The sequence below is a fragment of the Chelonoidis abingdonii genome, chromosome 13 (genome assembly GCF_003597395.2).
Source record: "Chelonoidis abingdonii isolate Lonesome George chromosome 13, CheloAbing_2.0, whole genome shotgun sequence".
In the NCBI taxonomy this organism is placed as follows: Eukaryota; Metazoa; Chordata; order Testudines; family Testudinidae; genus Chelonoidis; species Chelonoidis abingdonii.
Genome location: NC_133781.1, coordinates 19562778 through 19586618, shown reverse-complemented (window position 1 = coordinate 19586618; position 23841 = coordinate 19562778). Strand labels below are relative to the sequence as shown.

Sequence of the window (23841 nt, the reverse complement as noted above, 5' to 3'; positions counted from 1 at the left end):
CCATGGAACTTTCAACTTTTCATCAAAAAACCCCCAAACACCCAAAAACCAAAATCTGAAAAATTTTGATTCAGAAATGCAACAGTTGTGTCTTATTGAAGTTGTAGTTCATGTTCTCCCTTCCCCACTTCTCCTCTATGTACTATGCTCCCCAGCTGAACTACATCTTCTATGATGCACTGCAGCTGCTCAGCAAGAAGGGAGGCCATGATGCACCATGGCCAATGTGGTCCAGCTAGGAGAGAGGAATGGAGCCATGAGACACCCAAACTGCAATTCTCAAAGCAGCATGGTGGTATTTCTGAATCAAAACTCAAACTTTTGATACACCCACAAAAAAAATAATCAAAACTCAAAAAATTTTGGCTGAAACCAAACATTTTCAGTCAAAAGTTTTTGGTTTTTGATTATTTTTGTGGGTGTGTCAAAAAGGCACTTTTCTGAAAAAACAACGTACCAACCAACCATGAAATGATTTCTCCCCCTCCCGTTTTCATTGAAATTTTCCATAGGGAAAAAAACCAAAACATTTTCCAACCAACTCTAACATTGAGACCTGGCCCCACTGTCCCTCGCTGAGCAAAGCATCCAGGAGACTCAAGTACTCCAGTACAACTGCATTCCTGAGCTAGAGCATAGTTTCAGACAGACTAAAACAGCAAGCTCTGACCTCCTCATTACCTCCCCAATAGCACAGCATGCAGGAAACTACAACAATGACACAGAACTGCATTAGTTCTGCTCTATGAGAGCATTCTGCAGACTACAGAACCCAATAACCTCTGCTATAGCATATGGACTGGCTCACCTGCATGTCTGCCTGTTACTTGTATACACACTGACTTACTACATCAAACCCCAGCTTTGCTTCCTACTGCCCATGTAACACAGTGCTGTTAATATCCATCAGTTGCCTTCTGTTTATGCCATTCACCTGTATAACTCTGTGTATTCTCAGTAAATAGAAGACAGGGAAAGCAAGCTGGCTTATTAGAATCTCAACCTCAGTCCAGCATTCGCTGTGATTCAAGAGCAAGGCAATGTTTCTATCCTAAAGGATTGCTGTCCCTATTTCACAAAGCCAGGAGAGGGGCAACAAGAGACCCCTTTACACTGCACAACACCCACCCTAGTGTGTAAATCTTCTTCTGAGGGCTGGCAACCATCTTGTCTTCCAAAAACATTACCTCTGAGCAAAGGGAGCAGTGAGCTGTTCCTGCTTTTATAACCTAAAGCCTGGTGTTTATAGGATGGTTTCAACCAATCAGAACGAGGAATAAATAGGTACATATAATGAATCCTCCCAGGTCTCTCTCGGAAGTTGGAGTATACCTAGAAGTTAGGTGATTCAAGGCTCTGAGGGGCAGCCTAATGCACTGAAAGTCAAGTGGATGGATGTTGTAGTTCAAGCAGGCCCTCCTGGTGGTTCACAGAATGCAACATTTCAAGAACTGCCCCATAGGGGATCTGTGGGGAGGAACTAGGTCAATAAAACAGCCTGTCTCCTACACTCAGGTCTGCAGAGTGAAATCCTTGGACTAACAGACTGACCCCAGGATGGGTAGTCAGCAATTCTGCTTTGCTGTGTGATCAGGAACAAGCCATTTGGGCCTCTTTGTGCCTCAGCTTCTCTGTCTGTCTCATCCCTATCCATGCCTTGGAAAGGTAAAGTGTTATGCAGCTGTTTGTAGGTGCTAAATGTTGGTTTCATTGCAATAGTGTCAGTAGCAATGGCCAGTTGGCAGCCACACTGGATGCATTGCCCACTGTTCCCCCAGCCTGGTACCTGCTCCAGGCTCTCTTGCTGGCTGTTAGTTTGCGGGGGCACATCAGGCTGCTCTAATCTCCCTTTGACTGGCCCTTCTCAAAGCAAATTGCTCAGTCACCAGGGTCAGCCAAGCTCCAGGTTTGCAGCATGTAATGCAAACAGAGCTGCTAGGCGGGGAGTGAGGCTGTTGCCAGGGGTCCAGAAATGTCATTCACTAGTTCCCTTCCAGGATCAGCAGTGGGGTTCGGAGACCCCGAACCTCTCTCTATCCATCCCATTCCCAGCAGAGTCATTGCCTCTTCTCTCCAGAGTTACACTCTCTCCTCCCCTTTCTGCCTCCTGTGCAGACATCAGTCACAGGTGAACATGCTCCTGAGGAGCTGAGCTGGGAGTCCAAGGGGCAAGCAGCTGAGACTGGTATCACCCAGGCGACAACAGGGCTCACAGGATGATGGTCAGGCCAGTGTATTGGGTCTGCATTCGCTTACGGTGGGCCCAATTCTGCTACACTTAGTTGGGTTCCTTGCTCCCATGAGTAACTCTATCACTGGGCTGTGGCTGTACCTATCGTACCAGCTAGCACAAAGGTAGCAGGTCAGGCCCAATAGGGTTAGTTACTAGAGTAGCATCCCTCCACCACAGCCTGTTCCATGGTGACGATTAGAGGCCCCTGAATCTCTCCTATAATTAGGCATATAGCTGGTACAGGAGTAGGAGAGGCAAAGCAACCGGGAGAGCTACAAAGAAGGGAAAAATGGGAGATCAAGCAGTGCCACAGCTAGAAGACTGGGTTCTAACTCATCCCCTGCTTTCCCGACACAGCTGCAGCTCCCAAGAGGGGAGGGGCTTGTCCTAAGAACCCTCCCTGGCTTCATGCCTGCTCACTCAGCCTGCTCTGCTAGCTGCCTTTGGGGTGGGAATGAACGGCCTGCCTGCCTGCACCACCAGTGAGGGGGTGGCGTGATCACAAGGAAGCCTCCACAGCACTGAAGGAAACATCTCCTCTGGCCTGACAATGATTTTGCTTTTAATGGGAGCCAGTGTCCCAGCCCGCTCCTGCCCCAGGCACCACATACCCAATTAGCCACGCTTCTATTTTCTACCTTATACGGTTTGAGCATGTGTTTAAAGTGACCCATGCTGAACTTTCTGAGCCCAAGGGAGTCAGGGTTTTATTGAGGGATGCTATTAGCCCCAACCAGGCACGTACGCTGGTTCCCAGTGGTGGCAAGAGGGAAATGGAGCTATCTGCTTGGACCAAAACCAGCAGCCACTGCAGGTTGCACCACTGACTCTTAAAGACCCCACTGCACATGAGTAAATGCCCCATGACACAGCGAATTAGACCCAGGGTTCCCAAACTGAGGGCTGCGGCACAGTCCCACATGGTCTGACAGTGTAACTGTAGTCTCCAGTCAAGCTCTTAGTAAATCTTTAACTCCATGTGCATCATTTGAGTAAAAGCTATAGCAGTGAAATGTTTTGAGCCATATATGCTGGACAGAGTATAGAAAAAACTTTAGTTATTTATAAAAACCCAAGCTGCAATATGTCCAGCTTAATTCTCACGAATACAATGATGCATTTCACTGCAAGATAACCGAGCAATGTCCACACAGTCCGCTGCTTACAACTGTAAAAAATGGCAAGCAGTATTTCTATCTGACCTGGCTGGATTTATTTTTCAGAAGCAAGAAGAATGAGCTGGTGGAGATGATGATGAAAGTCCTGGACCATCTACAGTGACACAAAATGAGCCAACCAAAAAAAGTGAAGTGATAAGAAAATACGATGACGCATGCTGGAAGATTGGATTCTCTTTTACCGGACAGGTTGAGTACCTGTTACCTTGGTGTGTTATAGAACTGTTATTTTACATTTTTATGTACAATATTTGATTTTTTTCCTAATTAGAGGAGAGTCCGGTTCAGTCTTTACTTATACAACACTAAAATCAGATTTTACACTAAAAAATATTGAAAACACAATATAGGGTTCAAAGTTTAAAAATCAACAAAACTGTTTTTTAACAATTCTGTTAACATGGTTGTGTTGCTTATTGTTCAGTTTTCCACATGGTACAGTTCCACATTGTTTGCCCTCTTTCAACACCACATTTTGCTCTCAATATGTTTTTTTAAAGTGTAGCTTTACTAGAACTGTTTGGTTTCAAAGACCTTCAAGCTTGTCCTCGCGTACATATTGCTAGGGATTTCTAGCTTTACAACTGTGTACATTAAAATGAAAAGGAAACATGGGAATTCTTTATTTAGTTGTATGTAATAATTACAATTACTAATGACCCTAGTTGTTAATAGCAGGCCGCAGTGTCTATTGCAGCTGCACAGGGGGCCACAGGGAAAAAAGTTTAGGGAGCCCTGAATTAGACCACACTGCCTGTGGCTCACTGGAATTAGCCACTGCTGCACATGACTGTTCACAGCTAGACACTCCTCTGCATTGCCTTTGACACTGGCTAGAGGAGGGCACTGCTTCGCAGCCTTTTCAGTGGGCAGATCCTTATTTAAAGTAAAAAATTGTTGGGACCGTCCTTGCATTTACAATCAAAGTATGAGTAAAAAGGTATTCATGCTACTAGTGCTAATAAGCCTGTTTAATTGATTTGTGCGTGTGTGTTTGGAGAGGCTGACAGAGAATCCTTGACATTGAAAGGGGAGGCTGTGCAGGGAGTGAGACTTTCTTTGTTTTCATTTGTAATAAAGTTTCCAGTGCCTCCTTCCAGCACCCTGGATTGCCTTACACAACACCCACTCCACTCCCAGGGATCGCAATCCATCAGTTGAGAAACATTGAAGTAGGGGGATGGGAAGTCAGGACTCCTGGGTTCAATTCCTGGCTCTTCCTATGTAACCTGGGCAGATGAATCTCGCAGTGCCTCAGTTTCCATAAACAGGGACAATGCCACCTCCCGGGGTGCTGCAAAACCTAATAAGAAAAGGAGCGATCTGATTGGACACTGTTATGATTAGATTCCACTGCATGTGGACTCTTCATATGTGACTCAACTGCATGGTTCAGATTAGAACTGACTGCACCTGTCCCTGGGAATTTGAAGGCTGGGAACATAATCTGCCCCCAAAGGGCAGTGCTCTTGAGAACCGTGGTGTGTGAGTCTTCCTGATGAGGAGGAGAAAGGACACTGCTACAACAGAAACCCAAGGGCTAAAACCATCTCCGAAGACAGAGCTGCTCACGGGTGCGTGCCGGGGAGCCAGCAGGGATGGATGGCTGAGACTGCTTGTCAGTTTCACTAAGAACAATCCGGCAGGCGGCTTGGGCAAAAGGTGATTTTATTGCAGAGTTCTGCGCTGTGTCCGTGCACAGTCACCGCGGCTTTCTCGTTAGTCTATTTTCTTTCACCTTCGCGGAGACAGCAGGGTGCATGGCGAGGCCACGGGGTGACAGCTCATAGCAGCAGCAGCCTGCGCAGCTCCTGGGAGGAGGTGACGGGCAGGGAGCAGGCAAAGTTTTCACAGAGATAAGCAGTGGCTTTTCCGTCTTTCCTCTCCAGGGAGGAGAGGAAGGGCAAGTGGTGGTACAGGAATCCAGTGCTGTCCCCGTCCGCCAGCATCAGCACCTGGGATACACGGAGACAGAGAGGGTCAGGGATGGAATGAGAGGAAGAACACAGTCAAGATTCGGTCAGCCTCCCTGGCCCACCGCGGGAAGTGCCAGTGCTGACTGCATCCTAGCACGCCTATACATGCTAGGAGAGGAGAGGACAGAAGACAAAGAGAACCAGATACAGATCTTAGGGTATGTCTCACTGAGCACAGCCCCTTTGATCACATCCCCACACCCTTCACTGCTGCTATTTACTGACTTCTTCGAAGGCTGAAGGGACTGGGTATGTTTAGTTTGGAAGAGAGGAGATGGGGTGGGCATGCCAGCTACTTGAAAGGTTGCCATCAAAAAGATGGAGAAAAGTTGTTCTCTCTTGCCACAGGGGGCAGGACAAGAGGCGATGGGTTCAAACTCCAGCACAGCAGATTGAGATTAAATCTCAGGGAAAACTTCCCAACTGTAAGAACAGGAGGCCAGGGCACAGACTGCCTAGGGAGGTCACAGAAACACCTTCACTGGAGGTTTTCAAAAGGAGGCTGGAGAGCCGCCTGTCTTAGGTGGTTTAGACACAACAAAGCCTGCAGCTTGGAAGGGGGTTAGACTACATGACTCTTGTGGTCCCTTCCAGTCCTATGCTTCTATTTCAGAGAGACCTGGGCCCTACAGACCAACCCATGCTGCCAGAAGAATGTGGGACCACTAACTGCCCCCATTTCTAGCCACCCCCCATACATGGCATATCCTGCCTGACCCAGCCTGCTACCTCTCCTCTCTTTGTTCATGTCTCCCCTGAGGCCTTAATGCCCGTTTTTCCCGCTTAGCAACAGAAACGTACAGCACCCTCCTGACCAGAGCGAGCATCGGAGCATATGGCCAGAGCTTCTCAATGCAGGTCACTCTCCTCTCATTGTTTCTGTGGTAATTTAGGGCTCCACCCTGGAAGGTGCTGATCCCTCCAACCCCCACTCAAGCCACCCTGCTGGTATACTGAAAGGGCTCAGGGTTCGGTGGAGGGTGTGGTGACAGGTGGGGCCTGAGGAGGGCTCGGCATGCACTGCTGAGTATCACATGAGAGGTTCAGTGTGCAGTGATGGGAGCTGGCATGCAGTAAGGGGTACTGCCTGTAGGCTCGGTGTGCAGGGAGGGGTACCGCCTGTGGGCTCAGGGTGCAGGGAGGGGTACCGCCTGTGGGCTCGGTGTGCAGGGAGGAGTACCGCCTGTGGGCTCGGTGTGCGGGGACGGGTACCGCCTGGGGACTCGGTGTGCGGGAAGGGGTACCGCCTGGGGGCTTGGTGTGTGGGAAGGGGTACCGCCTGGGGGCTTGGTGTGTGGGGAGAGGTACCGCCTGGGGACTCGGTGTGTGGGGAGGGGTGGTGCCTGGGGGCTTGGTGTGTGGGAGAGGTACCACCTGGGGGCTCGGTGTGCGGGAAGAGGTGGTGCCTGGGGGGTTGGTGTGCAGGGAGGGGTACCGCCTGGGGGCTCAGTGTGTGGGGAGGGGTGCCGCCTGGGGGCTCAGTGTGCTCTCTGTGTGGGTGCCTGGGCAGGGTTGGCATGCTGGGGGCAGTAGTGCCTAGGGCTGTGTGTGCAGTGAGGGGTGTTGTGCAAGGGAGCGCTGACATGCAATGAGGGGTACCGCCTGGGGGCACCACGTACAGTGGCGCGGGGGGGGGGGGGCTTATTTGTATGTGTAGTTGCACAACCCCTCGCTGTCGGGAGCAGCCGCACAGGGCCCATCGTGGTGCTGGGCCGTGTGCTGGGGCAGTGACTAACTCTGCCGCAAACCCACCCAAGTCCTGTTCACTCGACAAACAAACTGTGATAACAGCACTGCCGGCAACACCCCCGCTGCCCAGCAGGCTTCAAACTCGCTTCTCTAATTGAGCTCAAACGGCATTAACCTCTTTTAAGCCATGCCAGCTTCCTGCGGGCAGGAGTCAGAGCCGACAGACCCAAGCCGGCCTGAGAAATAACGCTCCCCTCAGATCCCTGCGACACTCGACAAGGAGCCGATTTCCTAAGTGGGGCGGACGCTAAATAAGCCTCTCAGGCCAGTGGCTGCTTGTCCAGCACTGACTCCCTTTCCCCTGACACCACCTACGGAGCCCAGAGAGGGAGACAAATCTTCCAGCATGCCAGACAGAGGGGGACGAAGCCAGGGGACTCAGGGCAGAGAAATCCTGGTGCAGGATGCAATGACACTGGGAGGCTGTCAAGCCGTCCAACAACCCTGCCACTGGTGGCTCGTGGCTAAAGCTAAGCCTTTGTCACGGATATTTTAAGTAAAAGTCATGGACAGGTCACAGGCAATAAAGACCCGTCCCTGACTTTCAATAAAAATATGTGTGACAAAATGGGGAGCTGTGGGGGCCCCCAATGCCCATGGGGGCCCGGAGTTCCAGGGTCCCCCACCACCTATGGCTCAGAGCAGCAGCATCCTCCCACTGCCTTGCTGCCTGTGGCTGCTGGGAGCTGCAGGGTACCCCCACAGCCCGCAGTGGCTCAGGGGGCCCCACTGCCCCAGGCAGCAGGGGTACCGCACAGTTCCCAGCCATCAGGGGCGGCGGGGGACCCTGCAGCTCCTACCAGTGGGGGGCTGAAGTCACGGAGGTCCCTAGCAGTCACAGATTCCATGACTTCCACAACCTCCATGACAAAATTGTAGCCTTCATCATGGTTCACATGGCACCTGGACAATTTTCAAGCCAAAATGCTGATCATCCTTCCCCACCAGAGCGTGCGCTCTCACGCAATGCCCTGACTCTGCTGTCACTCACCCGCTCATTTGCTGTGGGCCAGCACCTGCTGCCAGGGGGCGGAAGGATGTATGTTTTCCCCAGCCAGCCTGTTCTCCAATGCCAGCAAAGGGCCACGTTCCTGCACTGTCTGCCCAGCAGGCGCCTAATCCCAGCACCCCGGGATTCAGCATAGATACACTCCTGACACCAACACATGCCTATCGCCCTAACCCAGCAACCACCGCACAGATCACACCCACACCCCGAGCGTAGATACACTCCTGACACCAACACACGTCTATCGCCCTAACCCAGCAACCACCGCACAGATCACACCCACGCCCCTCAGTGCCGACACACTCCTAACACCAACACACGCCTCCCACCCTAACTCAGCAACCACCACACAGATCATACCCACACCCCTGAGAACAGACACACACCTGACACCAACACTCCTCCCACTCTAACCCAGCAACCACCACAGAGATCATACCCACATCCCTCGGCACAGACACACACCAATACAACCATACACATCACACCACAACCATCACACCGATCCCACCACTAATCCCTAAACATACACACACTCCCCAGCAACAGCACACCCAAACCTCCATCACGGATCACATCTGTTCTTAAACACACACACACACACACAACCACTGACACAACCCTCACACCCTAATGCAGCAAGCACAGCACAGATCATACCAATGCTCCCCGGCACTCACATACAACACCCTAGAGCAGCAAACACTGCACACATCACCCCAACTTGCGCTTCCACACAACACGTCAGCTCCCCACCCCAACCACCACCTACCTTGCACCCCTTGCACACCAGAGGCAGGCAAAAATCCCACCCACTGACACACGCTGCACCCCTCCAAAACAGCCCCACCCACATCGCACTGAGCCTACTTCAAACGCTGCGACCCACAGACCTCTCTTAGCTCCTCTGCTAAAGCCCTGGGCTTGCCCTGGATTCCTCCCAGCCAGGCCTCAGCCTGCACCGCACAGACCCAGCTAGCCTTCCCCTACTGTCCTCTCTGACATGTCCCAAACTCCCACCCTCACCCCAACAGCTGTCCAGCCCCATTCCCCTCCATTTGGGTAGCAGGCCCCCTCTTCACACAGCAGCCACTGCTGCCCTCTTACGGACCATATCTCTCTCCCCGAGCGCTTTCCATTCAGCTTGCTCCCATCTCCTCCACAGGTGCCTGGAGCTTGCTGCCCCCTCCCTGGCTGGCAGGGCCCCCTCCCGTCTCTGGCTCCAGCGCAGGATGGGCATCCTTTCTCTCCCAACCCCCTCCTGCCTCCCCCCAGTGCCCCACTGGCTTTGTCTGGAATTAATTCCAGGAGTGATTAATTACCAATTCATATCCAATCTGATATTCATTATTCATTTTCTTGCAGCCTCCCTGAGGTCCTCTGGCTGGACCAGGACAAAGCAGGGCTGGTGCGCTCACGCTCCATGGAAGAGGAGATAATGAAATCCTTCATAATTACCCTGCAGGCCATTAGCAGGCTAGGGAATTAACCCAGGAGCAGGCTCAGGCCCCGGCCTATGCCATGCCTCTGGCAGTGACTGAAATCTACCTGCCACTGTCAGGACACTGCCATCGGCTCCTAGCACTGGGCAAGATTAGGAGGAAAAGACACCAACGTCTCTTTCCTCCCCAGTGTACCAGCCCCTGCTGGCATAGAGCAGTGGGGAATCCAAGGCATGTTCTCAGAGGGTCAGTGCAAGGAGGGCTGCAGCTCACAGGTGAAAGCTGGACTCCCCATTTCTAGCCAATCAGCAAGAGCCCCACAAGCCTAGTCCACCTTCACAGTCAGAAGAGATTTCAATGAAGGGCTCCTCCACCCCTTTCAGGGAGCACAGTACTAGCCACACAACCACATGGGGCAGCCCGAGACCCCCTGGCCTACTGAATGCACGGACCCTTGGAAGAGTGACGGCAAGAACTGCACAGATGCAGCTTCCTTTTAGCTCAATGCGTGTTACAAGAGTGGAGGTGACTCTAAGAGCAAGTGTCATAATGGGTAAAGGACCCACATTCTCCGGGGGGTACACTGAGTCACAAAGCAGGGAAATGACCTGCCCAGTAAATCAGCAGCAGGTCAGGAACAGGGTGCATGACTCCCGGCTCACTACAACCAAGAGGTGTAAGCTGTAAACTCTCCAGTGTAACCATAGGCTAAGTTGTATAGTTTTCTGCTTCACTTCTTGTTCCCAAGCTGCCAGGTAGCATTGCTGATGGCTGCTAAAGAGATGCCGTGCTCTGCCCCAGAGTAGGCTGCACTTTGGAGGGAAGGAGAAGTGAGCCTTCAGGCCCCCCTTCTTCCATCAGTTGGTGAAGTGTCTAAAGATGGGATGAAGGATGCTAGATAAACGAAGGATGCTATCGCTGTTAACCCCTGGTTATCATGCACCTTGCCCTGAAATGTTACCATATAAAATGACAGGCTTGACATTCCAGACGTGGGTCCCTGCTACCCCACCTCAGCACAGCAAAGGGTTAAATGAACACCCTCCTCACAGAGCAATGGCTGCTTCCTTGCCCCAGGTGTTCCCCCCCACCCCCCAACACTGGTAGCCGATGTAAATTCACCAGCTCTCTCAATCTCAATGCTGTTTTTTCACTATGGCAAGCATTTCGCTGTGATGTTTGCAAGGAACTAATTACTGGAACGACCTAGATAATTACATCAATGCAGCCGAGCCTAGCCCCCAGCAGCCTGCCACCAACGGGTGGGTGGGCGGGGGCGTCATACTGATGTCTCTTAAACTCCGGACACAGCTGCTCCCCAGAGCTCTGCCGTCTTCAGAGCAAGAGAGGGGTGGAGAAATGGAGAGTGGGGGGGAGGGGACCCAAAAAGGGCGGAGGCGCCTGTGATGAGTTCTGGGCGAGCGGCCTTCTGAGGGGCAGGGCTGGCGCAACCCATTAGTAGGGCGCTAACATTTGGGGGCAGCGACTGCAGCAGCCAGATCTTCGACTGCCCCAGCCATCGGCAGTATTTCGGGGGCAGGACCTTCTGCCACCCAGGGCGCCAAAAAAGCTAGCAGTGCTCCTGCTGAGAGGGGAAAAGGCAGTTTGGGCCCAGGCTGCCACACGTCTCATTGGACAGGAAAGTTGGTCTGGGGTCTGGGGTCTGAGCGTGTCCAAATACTGAACAATGTGGCTGGAAGGCTTTGCCCCTCCTCTCCTTTAGATGGGGAAAAAGTGCCAGTTAACTGCCAAGACGCATAACGGGCTCCGCACAGAGGGCGGGAAGCAGACAGCAGTGCTGCCCGGCACATCCAGGGATCCCAGGGGGAAGCCGTGCTGGTGCCCCAGCTCCAGCCCTTCTGGATTTGCCCTCCCCATACTTGACCATGCTCCCCAGTGGGGTTCCACGGGGCTCATGCTCCCTGCTTGCCCTGGGGAGAATGGAGCCCTCCAGCCCACTCCCTGGATGAATCTGGGACTCTGCTCCCACTTCATGGCAAGCCTGTACCCTGGACTAGCTCAATCCTCCCTGCAGGAACTCTCCTGGGGCTGGTTCTCCTTGCCCTGCACTTGGGGCAGGCACGGACACTGGTGCAAAGTGGGCATGGACTGCACCCCTTGGTAGTGTTTGCACGGGGGCCAGAGGCAGCCTGAGGTGCAAGTGTAACTTGGGGCTCTGTCCCCTTCTAGTGGGCAAGGGAGAGACCAGCCCCTTGAGACTGCAACCTGCAGCCAGTATAACATCCCATCATTAAACATCTCAGAGCCTTTCACTGCCAAGTCATTCTGCTGAACCCAGCCCCAGCTGGTAATGACTGGAAGTGGCTGGGAAATGAGTTGATGGTCTCAGTCCAGTTCCTGTGGTGACCCGGGACCCACGGGGGCCATGGAGACTGAGTTAGCAGCATTTCTCTTGTCCTCAGAGGTGGGTTTCTGCAGATCACACCAGAGGCACATGGGCAGGATGGCGTGGGGGAGCTTGGACTGCTGCTGCCTGCACTGCCAATTCTGGGCACAGTCAGAAGACGCCAGCCCTAGGGCTGACAGTCTGGCACCTTTCAGTAGCACAGTGTGTCAAAAGCCCCAGGAGCAGCAAACCCTATCACATCCATGGGACCCAGCAGCATGGAGGCATCTTTCTTCAGGCTCCTGCCTGGAGTTTCCTCGGCACTTAACCTCTCAGCTGCAGCAAAGACAGAGCTGCTTCTCTCCCTCCAGTGGCAGCAGAGACACCATGCCTGGCTCCTGCTCTGGCCGCAGCCCCAAGCTGGCAAGTCACAAGAGACTTCAGCTCCAATTCTTCTGCTCTCAGCCCTGTTTTATCAAAATGTGAGGGGGCAGCATGGCACCAGATAAGCCCTAGTATGACAATCCAAGCGGTGCTTGTGTTCAGCAGCTCTGTCTCCTTGTCAGCGTCAATTACTTGTGGATGAGACAGGATCTTTCAGCCTAGGACGGGTGCAGGCCTCTGACATCCTGTCCATTATAGATAGGCTGAGCAGGGGACGGTACCTTGCTTGCTGAAGACACCAGCACTGAGAGTCCTTCATGGACCCTGGTCTGTGTAACTTGAGATGTTCTGATCGAAATTTTTCCAAGCTTCAGGCGGGTTGGAATCCAGGATTCTGGTTTAGGCCCATCCCTATGGAAAACTGACAAGAGTCCCTCTAGCATCCCCAACTAATAAGAATAACCAGACTGGATCAGACCCAAGGTCCATCTAGCCCAGTATCCTGTCTTCTGACAGTGGCCAATGCCAGGTGCTTCAGGGAGAATGAACAGAACAGTTAATCGTAAGAGATCCATCCCGTCGTCCATTCCCAGCTTCTGGCAAACAGACGCTGGGGCAGTGGTCCCCAACCTTTTACGTGTGGTGGGCGATGGACCGAGGACTGTGGCCACCGGACAAGTAGCCACCAAAATGCCACAGAGAAGTGACAACGTCAAGAAGCATCGCCGCCGAAATGCTGCCAAAAAGCAGCGTCATCAAGAGGCTTCTTGATGTTGCCACTTCTCGGCAGCATTTGGGCGTCTGCTTGTCCGGCGGCCAGTAGGCAGGTGCACACAGATGCCCCAGCGGGCGCCATGGCACCCACGGGCACCACATTGGGGACCCCTGTGCAAGGGACACCATCTCTGCCCTTGCTGGCTAACAGCCATTGATGGACCTATCCTCCATGAACTTATCTAGTTCTTTTTTGAATCCTGTTACAGTCTTGGCAGTCAGAAGATCTTGGACAGAATCATTTTCTATTGGAAAATGAAGTTCCATCAAAATCAAAACACTTCATAAAATCATGTTGATTTCATAGAAATTTCATTGTGGAGACAAATCTGGGAAAAAAGTTCTGCCAACATCAAAGAATCCTGTTTCGGTGTTCTCAAAACAAAGAGTTTTGATTATTTACCCAGGAACAACTTTTTGCTTCCAAATTTTTTGATTTTTTAATTTTATTAGAGATTTATGAAATTCAAATAGAAATAGAAACAAAACGTTTCGACTGATCTGAAATGAAGCTTTTCTTCCTGGAGAATTCTGAAATTTCTGCATTTTGTTCTGAGTAGAACTTAAACCAAATTTCAAAATCTTGTAATCCTCCTGAAACAGAGTTTCCGTCCTCTGCATAGTGCTACGAATGACGTGATCGACAAGTCAGCGCCCCATCCTGATGATGTCACAGTTCGCTTCCTGTTCAACAGTCTGTTGTCATTTCCTGTGTGTTCTCCTACATGTCACTGTTTATATCTTGAGTGAAACAAGGCTGCTGCCCATTCCTCTGCTTGCATCTCAGCAATGCCATTGTTCTCTTCACTGACTGTGCTCAGGAACTAGCAACTCATACCTTGCTGTTCTAAAAAGCACTGAAAGTTCATTTCAAAGCACAGCCCTCTCTGCTGAGGCCGTCCTTATCTCTGGTTTATCAGTCAGTCAGTCTCCAGGGCTTCTCTGCTCTTTTTACTGGAATCTTTTATAGACACATGGAAAGACTCCAAAGCAAGTTATTTCTTCCTGAATTCTGCAAAGTGATTTTAGAGACTGGGATGTGATGTAACAACAGGGAAATAACACATCATGTCAGAGGCAACATTTATTTAGAGGGATAGGGAAGGAGTCTTTTAGCGCCACAATTGTCACTAGGACCCAAATGGGAACCATGCAACAGAACACTAGCGTGTAGTTTCATTCAATACCCATCGGCAGGACCGGAGTCGGATGGAATCACAAAGAGGATAACCCAAATCCAACCCTGCTCAGGCTCCTTTCTATAAGGCAGGAAAAGGGAAGGCCCTAGGAGATCAACAGAAGCACAAGCGCAACAGCTGTTGTTAAAGGATCGGTGGAGGGCACCTGCTCTGGTTCTGCTAACTGATCTCCTAAAAACAGAGATGGCTGCTGGGTTCTTCACGCACTAATAGTTGTGGCCGACAAACAATTGGGCAAAAAATTCTCAACCTTCCTCCACTCATCAGCCAAAAACCAGCTGTGGTTTCTTACCCTGCTCCCAATCCCACAATCTTTTTACAACCCCAGTGACTAGGCCAAACATGGAATGCTCGGGCGGTTGCCAAGGAGCCCACACTTTGGTATTTTAACTATCTCCGCAAGTCCAGGCTCTGACGTGAAACCCATTCAAGAGACCAAAGTTCCTCCTGCTCTTTCCTGCCTGGTATTGTGGGGAAGGCAAACCCAAGAGGCAGGGGCACTGGAACGGGTGGAGAGGAGTGAGCGAGGGCCAGAGTCTTGGGGGGAAGAGGCGGCATGGGAGCAGAACCTTGGGGAGAAGGGGCGGCGTGGAGGCCGGGCCTCAGAGGGAAGGGGTGACATGCTGCGAGGCCTCAGAGGGAAGGGGGGGTATGCGGTGGGGCCCTGGGCAAGGAGTGGGGCCATAGAGGAAAGGGGGTAGGGCAGGTGGGGCCATAGTTCAGGCACAGGTGGTCCTCTCACTTTTAGGGAGCTTCTATCGCCCTGTACCAAGAGGAGTAAGAGATATTCCCTCACCTATCTCTGCAGTGCTAGAGTGAATGTCTCAAACAGCTGGGCTTTGGCTTCCAAAGCTCCATGCTGCAGTTGGAAGCAATTGAATTGAACAGCTAGAAAGGAAGTGAATTTCCTTGCCATTTGATTTGCTCGTGCTCCCCGGTCAATTTGTCGTCCAAGTCCCCCTTGCAGAACCTGCTCAGGTTGCAGAGAACAAAGGCTGGCACAGCTGTTGAACAGGGAGTAATTTATTAACAGTGGCACCAGAGGACTCAGCCTCCCTCTGCCAACACAGTACGTTCAATTCCAGCAAAGTGGGTCACTGGCTTTAATCCTTCCAAGGGAGAGGGGGAGGAATAAAGCTGGAATGGAAAGAGACCCCGCAAGCAGAACAAGGGCTGGTCCAGGGCACACTGGAGCCATGGGACAGGACAGCCTGTCATGAAGCCAGCACCAGAGAGATGCTGGAGCCAGCAGGAGAAGAACAGGCTCTGGGCAACCAGGAGCCACGTTCCCTTCATAACACCTCCCCATATCCTGTGCACGCTCTGGCGTGCGGCTGGGTGTTTGACTCCTGCTCAGGCATGTAGCTGGGTGTGCAACACCTGGCACTAGTGCACAGTAGTGGGGCTGGGCATGCGACTCCTGGCACTACTGCTCTGGTGTGCGACTCCTGGCACTAGCACTCTGGCATCCAGCTGGGCATGTGACTCCTGGCACTAGTGCTCCAGCGTGTGACTCCCGGCACTAGTGCTCCGGCGTGTGGCTGGGCGTGTGACTCCCGGCACTAGTGCTCCGGCGTGCAGCTGGGCGTGTGACTCCTGGCACTAGTGCTCCGGCGTGCAGCTGGGCGTGTGACTCCTGGCACTAGTGCTCCGGCGTGCGGCTGGGTGTGCGACTCCTGGCACTAGTGCTCTGGCATCCAGCTGGGCGTGTGACTCCTGGCACTAGTGCTCCGGCGTGCAGCTGGGCGTGTGACTCCTGGCACTAGTGCTCCGGCGTGCGGCTGGGCGTGCGACTCCTGGCACTAGTGCTCTGGCATCCAGCTGGGCGTGTGACTCCTGGCACTAGTGCTCCGGCATGCAGCTGGGCGTGTGACTCCTGGCACTAGTGCTCCAGCGTGTGGCTGCTATGCGACTCCTGGCACTAGCGCTCTGGCATCCAGCTGGGCGTGTGACTCCTGGCACTAGTGCTCTGGTGTGCAGCTGGGCGTGTGATTCCTGGCACTAGTGCTCTGGTGTGTGGCTGGGCATGCGACTCCTGGCACTAGCGCTCCAGCATCTGGTTGGGCGTGTGACTCCTGGCAGTAGGGCTCTGAACTGCTGCTGTCAGAGATGAACCCAGTCCAGCTGTTCACAGCTACAAACTTTCTTCTCCTTTGGCACTGACCCCATCCCTTTTCTTCTGCCCTGTTTCGTTCAGATTGACATGTTACCAAGTAAGCAAGCTGTCAATCAAAGGGGCAGAGACACTGCCAGCTGAATGTGACAGCTGCCACGGGGTCCAGCTGTCATGCTGTTTGGAGGGATTTCTGCCTCTTCTACAGCAATCCGACAGCTCCACTCCCATCCCCAGGCAGCAACACTGCGGCTCCTCCAGGGCCCCAGCCAGGGTGCTCGGTGCTCCTTCCCAGCCACGCCGGGGCCGACAGAGCCACACAGCCCTAATCAGGAGTGACAAATCATTTCCGTTCCACTGGGAGAGCAGAACATGAGGTGAACGATGGGAAGATGTTACACCTCATGCTCACCCTCCACAGGGAAATGCCTTAAAATACAGTCACTGCTAACTGCAAGGAACAGCCACGCGCCAGGGGCTTGTTTAACATCTAAAGGGATTGCATCCAACATGCGGGTAAATGACAAACCCCCTGTCCAAGGCAACTGCTCCGCGCAGAGCTGGCTGCCCTCAGCCCATAACATGGACAGCACAAGGCACTTGGGGGTGAGGAAAATGGGGGCAGCATTGGGCTCATGGTAACTCCTGGACCTTAGAGTGGATGCATGGATCTTGGTCTCGGGGGCTGGGGCTGAGGGAGGATCTAAGAGAGATATGGGGATTCGAATGGCTGGAAGAGGACATTAGGCTTGGGGGGAAGCGGGGAGTTCTTGACACTGGAACTGAGGGATCAGAGGAGTTTCTGAGGGAGTTTGCAGGGTTCCAGTTGAGGGCGTGGGGCTGAGAGCAAAGATGATGGTGCACTTCCAGGCCGAAGTTGTGTTGCTGAGTTCAGAAACCTAGATACATGTGCAATTCAGTGCTGACAGCTGGGCCGGGTACGTCCGCCCTGGAACAAGTGTCTCTCTCTGGGAGCCCCATGTAAACACACATGCTGCATTGTAACAATTCATTTCCCAGGAACGGGCTGACAGAAAGAGCCTCTGCAGCCATTTCTCTGTGTCAGGAGAGGCGCCCGGGGAGCGATATTCATGCTCCTTGCCTCTCAAGCTGATAAACAAGGCACAGCATCTGGAGGGCATGTGGGGAAAGTAGGGCACCCCTTTAAAAGAAAGGCAGGGATGGAGTGGGGGGAGGGAGAGTGGGTGGGGGAGAAAGAGCATCAGGAATCCAGCAGGCTGCAGAGAGCCAGCGCCAGGTGTGAAGAGAGGCAGGGAAGCAGAACCAGCCTGTGTGCCCGGCGGCTGTCTGGCAGGTTGTGGAGCGGGTACCTTGTTTGGAGTGAAGACGGAGTGGACACAGCGGAGCAGATCTTTAGTATCTTCTCCTTCTGGGGCGCCGCAGATAACAACCTGTCCGCAGAGAAAGGAATGCAAAGGTAAATGGAACCAGACTGTAAATGGAACCACATCAGGCTCGCTCCTCACATCTGTTTACACCAGCTGCAGATCTGCTCCACTGGCTCTTCCCTCTCACTAACAGGATCCCAAAGCGCTTCGCCTAGGAACCGACAGACAAACTATTCAGGGATCGCTTCCCCCACCACTGAAATGCAGCCACTTTTGGGGCGGAACGAAGCAGCTGTTTAACATCACTCAGCAAGGCTACCGCAAACATTTTGGGCCAGCCACGAAAAAGATCTCGTTCAATTGAACCTGCAGGAGGAATCTGGGTCATAGAATATAATTCCAAGATATAATCTGGCCAGGAAACTGGAGCCACCACACACAAACAGCCCTTGGGGGCATCACTGAGCACAAGAGATCAGGGCTCCCATTGTACGTCTCACCTGAGAGACAGCACCGTCAGTAGCAAAAGGCCTCTTAGCCTGGGGCTGTGGGGACACTGGTTCAGTATTGATTCAAGGGGATGGCATCCACTACTGAATCATCAACATAGAATCAAAGAATCTCAGGGTTGGAAGGGACCTCAGAAGGTCATCTAGTCCAACCCCCTGCTCAAAGCTGAACCTTGGGTTCCCACATGTTAGCACTGGCTTGGCTTAGCCAGGCAGGATCACACTGTAAGGTGGGGTAGGGTGTGCAGGCCAGATGGAGATGGGAGAAAATAACATAAGAACAGCCATACTGGGTCAGACCTAAGGTCCATCTAACCCAGTATCCTGTCTACCGACAGTGGCCAATGCCAGGTGTTCCAAGGGAAATGAACAGAACAAGTAATCATCAAGTGATCCATCCTGTCGCCCATTCCCAGCTTCTGGGAAAACAGAGGCTAGGGACACCATCCCTGCCCGTCCTGGCTAATCCTCCATGAATTTATCTTGTTCTTTTTTGAACCCTGTTGGTGTCTTTGCCTTCACAACATCCTCTGGCAAAGAGTTCCACAGGTTGACTGTGCATTGTGTGAAGAAATACTGCCTTTTGTTTGTTTTAAACCTGCTGCCCATTAACTTCATTTGATGGCCCCTTGTTCTTGTGTTATGAGAAGGAGTAAATAACACTTCCTTATTTACTTTCTCCACACCAGTCATGATTTTAAAGACCTTTATCATATCCCCTTTAGTTGTCACTTTTTCCAAGCTGAATAATCCCACTTATTAATCTCTCCTCACATGGAAGCTAAGCATACCCCTAATCATTTTTGTTGCCCTTTTCTGAACCTTTTCCAATTCCAATATATCTTTTTTTGAGATGGGGCAACCACATCTGCACACAGTATTCAAGATGTGGGCGTACCATGGATTTATATAGAGGCAACGTGATATTTTCTATATTATTATTTATCCCTCTCCTAATGATTCCCAACATTCTGTTTGCTTTTCTGACTGCCGCTGCCCACTGAGTGAATGTTTTCAGAGAACTATCCACAATGACTCCAAGATCTCTTTTGTGAGTGGTAACCGCTAATTTAGACCTCATCATTTTATATGTATAGTTGGGATTATGTTTTCCAGTGTGCATTACTCTGCATTTATCAACACTGAATTTCATCTGCCTGTAGTGGGGCAGTAACCCGCCTCCTGCCCTGAAGGGCCTTAAAACAGCTCTGAAAGCAGGCTGTGGCAGGGAACCAGTAAGAATAGGCTTACTGGGGGAAGTAGCCCAAGGCTGGGCGTTGAACTACATCAGCACAGAGCAGGCAGGAGGCAAGGATGCAAGTCACTGTCATTAAGAAAGGCAGGATACCCTGGAGCGAGTGGCACTGCCTTTTGCTCGCCTCTCCTGTGTGCTTGCTGCCAGGTCAGTGTGGCCCCACAAGCGCCAGCTCCCCCTGCTCCCACCGTGCGGGAGAAGGCTCTCTCCCTACAGTGAATTAGCAGCCCCAGGTTCTTCTAAGCATTACAAGCGAGCCAAGCAGGGGTGGCAGACAGACTGGGGGTGGGAGGGTCAGTCAAGACTGACTTGATGCCTGTGTACACACGCATGCACCCTCTGCTTTCAGCTTGCTCAGCAAGGAGGAGTCTCCTGCACACTACCTGGGGAGTGACACAAGCATATCAGGGCTCAGCAGCCTGCTCTGCCCTTTGGAAGGAATATCCTGGATAGCAACGCTCAACCATCACCCAGCCCTCTGCACCACCACAAGGTCTTCTGCTTCCTAGCTAGCCCACCTGTCTGCCTGCCCCTTGTCAGAGATCTCAAGGAGAGAACAGATGAGGGGAGGGCAGGGTATCAGAGAGACCAGGGAAGGGGAGGGGTGGGCAGGGGGTATGACAGAAACCGGGGGAGAGGCAGACCAGGGGAGGGGAGTGGTGGGCAGGGGGTATGACAGAAACCAGGGTATAGGCAGACCAGAGGAGGGGAGAGGTGGGAAGGGGGTATCAGAGACCAAGGGGTATCAGACAGACCATGGCAAGGGGCGGTTCTAGGTGGGGCCTACATATCAGAAAGCAGANGGGGGGGGGGGGGGGGGGGGGGGTATGACAGAACCTGGGGGGGGAGAGGAAGACCAGGGGAGGGGAGGGGTGAGGAGGGAAGGAGGTATGACAGAAACTGGGGGAGAGGCAGACCAGGGGAGGGGAGTGGTGGGCAGGGGGTATGACAGAAACCAGGGGAGAGGCAGACCAGAGGAGGGGAGAGGTGGGAAGGGGGTATCAGAGACCAAGGGGTATCAGACAGACCATGGCAAGGGGCGGTTCTAGGTGGGGCCTACATATCAGAAAGCAGAGGGACACAAGTTACTGTGGCAAGAGGAAGGCATCCAAGTCTGGTGACTGGATTCGTGCTGTTTCAATTGTTCTTCACTTCCTGTCCCAAACTGCTTTGTAGTGCTGCTGAGTGCTGTCTCCTTGCTGTCGTGTGGCACCCCAGAAGTAGCTGCATGTCAGTGATGGGGAAATGACCCTTTCCTTCCCCTGCGGTAAGCAGCATTTTGGGATCCCCGTGCTACGGGCTCGCTCATCCTTGTGATTCATTCATCTCCGCCTTGCCCCTCCCCTCCCACCCATCTAGTCTGCCTGCAGGCAGAGAGTAGAAAGCCTGCAAAGGACCAAACCAACCAGAAACACATGGAGAAGCAAAGGAGGTCATGGAATGATCACGGGGCGATTTCAGAGTCACTCCTAGTCAGTCACTTACGGTACCAGCCTAATCCGACTCCTGGGGATACACACAGCAGAATTGCCACCACCTGTTCCCAAATGGGGAAGCCGTGGCCAGTGGCTGCACACATGCTCCAGCCAGCTAGGGGCTGCGAAGGGCACTGCTCTCTCTCCCCTCCCTCCCCGGAGGCTCTCTGCGGGATGCAAGGGTATGTCCTACAGTCCCATACACCCTAATATCCCCACAGGAGCTGCCAGGCAGAGAAACTCATCCCTTCCCCAGGGTACATGCCACCAGCCACAAACCAATGTGCCTCCACCGGAGAGTGGCTGCCTCGCCAGGGCAACCCAGGGCAACAAGGGCACCAGTAATTCAGACTAAGCCTGCATAGCTTCTTGCACAAGCGCCCAGCCATTCAGACGCTGCCCTCCCTCACCCGTGGCGATCTGATAGAGTGGAGAGGGATGCCTAAGGACCCCTGTCTGCACAGTGGGGCACGGTACGTAGGCGGCATAACTGAAGAGAGGAAGCTTGGCTCATGTTTAGAGGGTAGGATTCCTGGTTTGTGGTGACTTTACCACTCTGGGACTCAGTGTTCCCCTGCTGTGGACTGGAGATGGTGGTCCCTTGCGTGGGAGCAGTGGGATTCCACGACTGCCTGTATGGGTGCTCTGGAATCCGCAGACAGACAGCACAGTGCATGGGTAATACTCCTCTAGCGGGGCTTCAAACCCAGTCATCCTTCCGAATCCTAACCACTCCACGGGGCAGCGGTGCCCAGAAATCACCTGGAAGAGGGCAGGAACAATGGGCCCAGACACACAGCCAGCCCTTCAGAAGCCAAATCCAGGCAGACCTCAGCCCCTCTGCCTTGTGCTGTCACTTCACAGCACTGCGGGATTCTCCCTTGTAAGAGCTGGCTTGGAACAAAGCAACTCAGCAGCACAGAGACACAACTAAAGCAAGGGAAAGCAGGAGTGGGGGACGCTGCCCCCGATCTGCCCATGACCTGCATTCGATCCTAAAGCCAGGTAAGGACAAGGATGACAGGCATGTTCTTACCACTCACCCGGAGCGCTTTCATCTGACTCTCCCATACATTAGGACTAGGACAGCGCTCCAAAGAGGGCTATCTCCGTTCCGGCATCTCCCCTCCCAAATACACACACGTGCACAGCAACACTCGGACATGCACATCCACAAACACACACCGCAAAACCACCAGGTACAGAGGCACACATGTGCATGCATTCGTGCCCAAACACACAGACCCATAGATACACAAGCGCATACATATGCACAAATGCACATACAAATCCAGATGCACACCCAGACACAAGGACATGTGCCTATGGGCAAGAGCAAACTCACACAGACACTGCCATCCCCTCTCTCAGATCCCCCAGCGCCCCCAACATATGAGGGAGGAGCCTCTATGCTAGGACAGAGCAGGATGTGCCGGGGGAGCAGCAGGTGAGTCTCTGACCACACAGATCCACTGACCAAACTCCCTACCTGTTTGAGAGTGCGGTGAAAGGCCACGGTGGCTCGGGCCATCTCTGGCAGGGCCACGGGGAACTTCAGCAGCCTCTCCGAGAAGGCAGCCAGGATCTGCCCGGCTTTCTCCACCCACTCCATGTTGCCGGAGTAACAGGCTGCCCTGAGCAGGTTAGCAACGGCTACGGAGTTGGCACTGGGCTCCACGCCATCTTGATCTACAGGGAGACAAGAGCCTGTCAGCCAAGCCACCCAGTGCCCCCTGGGCGCAGCACTCGCCATGGGGACACGGCTGCCTGGCATGCCAGCAGGACGCTGCCAAAGGAGTATGTCAGCGTGCTGGGTGTCAGGGCCGGGCGCTGCTCGGTGTCTCCAGGGCTGCTGCTCTGAGATGCACCCAGGGCAGATGTCTGCGAAGGCTGCTGCCTTGAGACCTAGGCCACAGACAAAGCATAAAAGATCCAGGGGCTGGGAAATCTTTCCCTGGGCCCTGTTTCAATTTCACCATGGAGAGGTCAAACCCGGGCTGCTTGTTAAAAGACATTACCAAGGCCCCCAGCAACTCACGGCAGCAGAGTAGTGGCCTGCACTGCCATGCTGGAGACCAGGCTCCAAGCCTGACTGGGACGGTCACTGTCTAGGCTGGGAAAGCTATAGAGAATTCCCATGCTAGCCTGCAAGGACCTCTGCAACCAAGCAATGACTAGCGTGATGCTCTGCATATCAGCTCCCCCTTGTGAGCCAATGCCCGGCACCACCACACAAAGCACTGCTGGAGAAGGACTCTGCTGCTTTTGGGGTATCCCACTCTCCGCTTCTTGATGAAACTACGACTACAACTAAAGAAAATGACAGCCGAGCTTCTTGTAGGTCCTACACATAAACACCACTGTGCCCAGCATGACCTTATGATGAGTTCTCAAGACTTCCTCATTCTCAACTTGAGTCCGGGGACCCAGTCCGGCTCCATGGGGCACTTACCATCCTTCAAGCGGAGGAGCAGAGAGGAGTCCCCAGCCTCACTGGAGAAATACGCAAAGCCTTTGGAGTCCCAGAAGAGCTCGTCTTGTTTGCGCTGGAGCTGCACGGCCCACTCCAGCCAGCCCTGGTTCAGCGAGGCCTCGTAAAGGTCAAAGAGCGCCTGGATCACAAAGACATAATCCTCCAGGAAGCCCTGAATGGGAACAGCGCTGCAAAGACAGTCAGGGAAGGGAGGGACAGAAAAACATGAGATCCACCACACCGGAATGGGTCTGTGCTCCCTGTAAACACTGGAAGGCAGATGACCCCTCCTCCCGTGGAGCACGCTGCTGGGGAACACTGCCCCATGCAGTGGGGGGTCTTCCTGAGCCCAGCTTGTGGTCAGCTTATGACCTGA

General features: G+C 53.1%; 1 protein-coding gene across 9 annotated transcripts in view; it reads right to left on the bottom strand.

Annotated features, from left to right (window-relative positions):
* Nucleotides 1-3572: 3572 nt before the first annotated feature.
* SPATA20 (spermatogenesis associated 20) overlaps nt 3573-23841 on the bottom strand; it is a 36331-nt gene continuing 16062 nt past the window's right edge. For 5 of the 9 annotated variants that reach the window (XM_032785128.2, XM_032785137.2, XM_032785129.2 and 2 more), the window contains 4 exons: nt 23445-23653; nt 22482-22681; nt 21755-21882; nt 17581-17816 (listed from right to left, as the gene is read on the bottom strand). In XM_032785128.2, coding sequence (XP_032641019.1) covers nt 17627-17816; nt 21755-21882; nt 22482-22681; nt 23445-23653 — 727 coding nt within the window. In that variant the 3' untranslated portion in view covers nt 17581-17626. The other 4 variants (XM_032785134.2, XM_032785132.2, XM_032785133.2 and 1 more) reach the window with 4 other exon arrangements.